The sequence below is a fragment of the Alosa alosa genome, chromosome 8 (genome assembly GCF_017589495.1).
Source record: "Alosa alosa isolate M-15738 ecotype Scorff River chromosome 8, AALO_Geno_1.1, whole genome shotgun sequence".
In the NCBI taxonomy this organism is placed as follows: Eukaryota; Metazoa; Chordata; class Actinopteri; order Clupeiformes; family Clupeidae; genus Alosa; species Alosa alosa.
The window spans coordinates 22577605-22580104 of record NC_063196.1 but is presented as its reverse complement, the minus strand read 5'-3'; the positions used below and the strand labels follow the sequence as shown (position 1 = coordinate 22580104).

At 42.4% G+C, this 2500-nt stretch overlaps 1 protein-coding gene across 6 annotated transcripts in view; it reads right to left on the bottom strand.

Moving 5' to 3' along the window:
* Positions 1–2500, bottom strand: part of eya4 (EYA transcriptional coactivator and phosphatase 4) — a 79125-nt gene that overhangs the window by 39410 nt on the left and 37215 nt on the right. For all 6 annotated transcript variants that reach the window (XM_048250289.1, XM_048250288.1, XM_048250290.1 and 3 more), the window contains one exon: positions 1–21. This exon is cut by the window's left edge and continues 98 nt beyond it. In XM_048250289.1, the coding sequence (XP_048106246.1) occupies positions 1–21 (21 nt within the window). The remainder of the gene's footprint in view (positions 22–2500) is intronic.

Sequence of the window (2500 nt, the reverse complement as noted above, 5' to 3'; positions counted from 1 at the left end):
AGGTCCTGCATTTCCATAGACCTGCAGAGACAGACCAGATCACACTCAACACACTGATGCTGTGTGTGTGTGCATGGTGTGTGTGCGTGCATGAATATTTGTGTGTGTGTGTGTGCGCATGATGTGTGTGCGTGCATGCATATGTGTGTGTGTGTGTGTGTGTGTGTGTTGGGGGGCTTCCAGAAAACAACTATGAGATGTATTTATCTGTGCTTGTGTGTGTGTGTGTGTGTGTGTGTGTGCGTTTCCACTCTCTATTGCGGTGACACTTGCCCTGCCGTCTTTTATTGAGCTGAAATGAGACTTTCTGTGTCCAAGAAAAACCTCCCAGCAGCCAGAGCTCTGTGTGTGTGTGTGTGTCAGGAAAGCAGGCAAGTTCTTACACATCAAATCACTACAATTCAAATGGATCACACACACAGACACAAACTATCAGCAACAGCACTCAAACATGCACACGCAAATATGTTTTTTTTGTACTTCTACCCCCATCTCTCTTTCTCTCTCTCTGTCCCTTACTCACACACTACACTACACACACACACACAACTCCACACCATTTCCCATGTTCAATAAAATGTTCATTTTCCATCCTACTCATCATCACTCACACATAACTGTTTATTTTTGTCAGCTCCATTAGTCGTTAAGCACTTCTGTCTGTCATAGTTGTAGACCTCACACTAAGTGTCTCACACCCAAGATCACTACTTTGCTCTTCCCAAGCAGTTCCTGGGACTCGTCGTCCTAAGCTAGCCTAAATGCGATCAGGACATCAAAGTAGGCTTACTGCATATTGATCCAGGTAGGCTAACTGCAGTGGTTTATCTATGCTAATTTGGTGCAGTGGAAAAAATTCTTCCACAGTATATGGCCAAACCAAGCTAGCTCTTTTGTTAAGCTTAACTCTGTTGGCTAGTGTGCATTACAATGCTAACTCTGATGTTAAGCCAAATCATAAGCTTTAGCTTAGCTCCATGCTGTTGGCTAACATGCTTGAATGTTTAGCTGAACTATGTTGTTGCAATAGGCTATGCGGACCATGATGGTGACATTCAGTCGGTTGATTGATATTAGCCAGCTGGTAAAGAGCTGTGCAATGAGAAAACCTCACTCATCAACAGAAGACAACACATGTCTAGCTATATCAATGCAATGAGATGTAGGTCCAGTCTCCCAAATGGGTATTACTTACATCACAACATACACATCACAACCTCTTAATAAGCAATAAGAGAAGGCAAATGCTGAGGTAAATAAATGCTAAATGTGCTAAGCTAGGCTAACACTGTATGATAAAAATTGAGGTGTGATGTGCTAGGCTAGGCTAACACTGTATGATAAAAGTTGAGATGTGATGTGCTAGGCTAGGCTAACACTGTATGATAAATGTTGAGGTGTGATGTGCTAGGCTAGGCTAAAACTGTATGCACCAGTAACTCTTGGCTGGGTATCTGCCTGAGACAGCAAAGCCAGAATGAACTCTTTGTTGCATTGTGCCATCATACCACACACTGAAACATAACTCTCTGCCTCTTTCAATGTGTGTGTGTGTGTGTGTGTCCTGGACTCAGTACTCTCTTATCATTCTTGAGAGTCTGCCTAGGATAAAAAGGACAGAACAAGGGGAGATAGAGAGAATGAGAGAGAGAGAGAGAGAGTAAGAGTGTGTGTGTGTGTGTGTGTATGTGTGCATCTGTGTGTGTGCGTGTGTGCCTGTCTGTGTGTGTGGTCGTGAATGTGAAATAAAACTCAAATTTTACACAAAATCTACACACATGAAGAACTCGAATAAACCTTAGCTTTTTTACGCAAACATCATGAGGAACAGACTTTTTTTTCTGAACTCCTCTCACATAACACACAGATCAAACAGTAACAGCCAACAGTGTCTACCCATAGTTATGTACATAAGTACACAACCTAGGATGCTGTCTAATAACTGTGTGATAACTACACAAGCTCACAGCTCCATTTTCCTGATATTTATTTGTTATGTCACCAGCTGAGCCAGCTAATCGCTTCACTTCCCAGCTTCTCACGTCCCGGAAGCTGATCACTAATACGAGCGAACAAAACCAAAACAAGCTCAGCAAGAAAATTACATTTATTTAAGCAAAGTGTTTATTTTACCGGCCCGGCATACGTGCCCCTTATGACAACAGACACATGCACGTCGTGAACACGGCCCAAAGGACTACAGGCTGTAGGCCGAATTTTGCCAAATCTAACACGGGTTATGCCAGAGGCGCGTTCAAAATGGGCAAACTGCGGCAATCTTTCAAGGCTAATGGTCTTTCTTAAAATTGTTTGATTTAATCAGTAATCCTGAGAGTCCATTTTTTTGTCCGCAGTGAACGACCCTCGTTAGACTGTGTTTTTTACAAACATACATATATGCAGGTGACTCACTGAGCAACTGAAAAAGTGTTTCAGAAAGTTGGCGAACATTTGCTCTTTCATTGCCATTTTTAATGCACCTCTGTTATTTAGATTCACT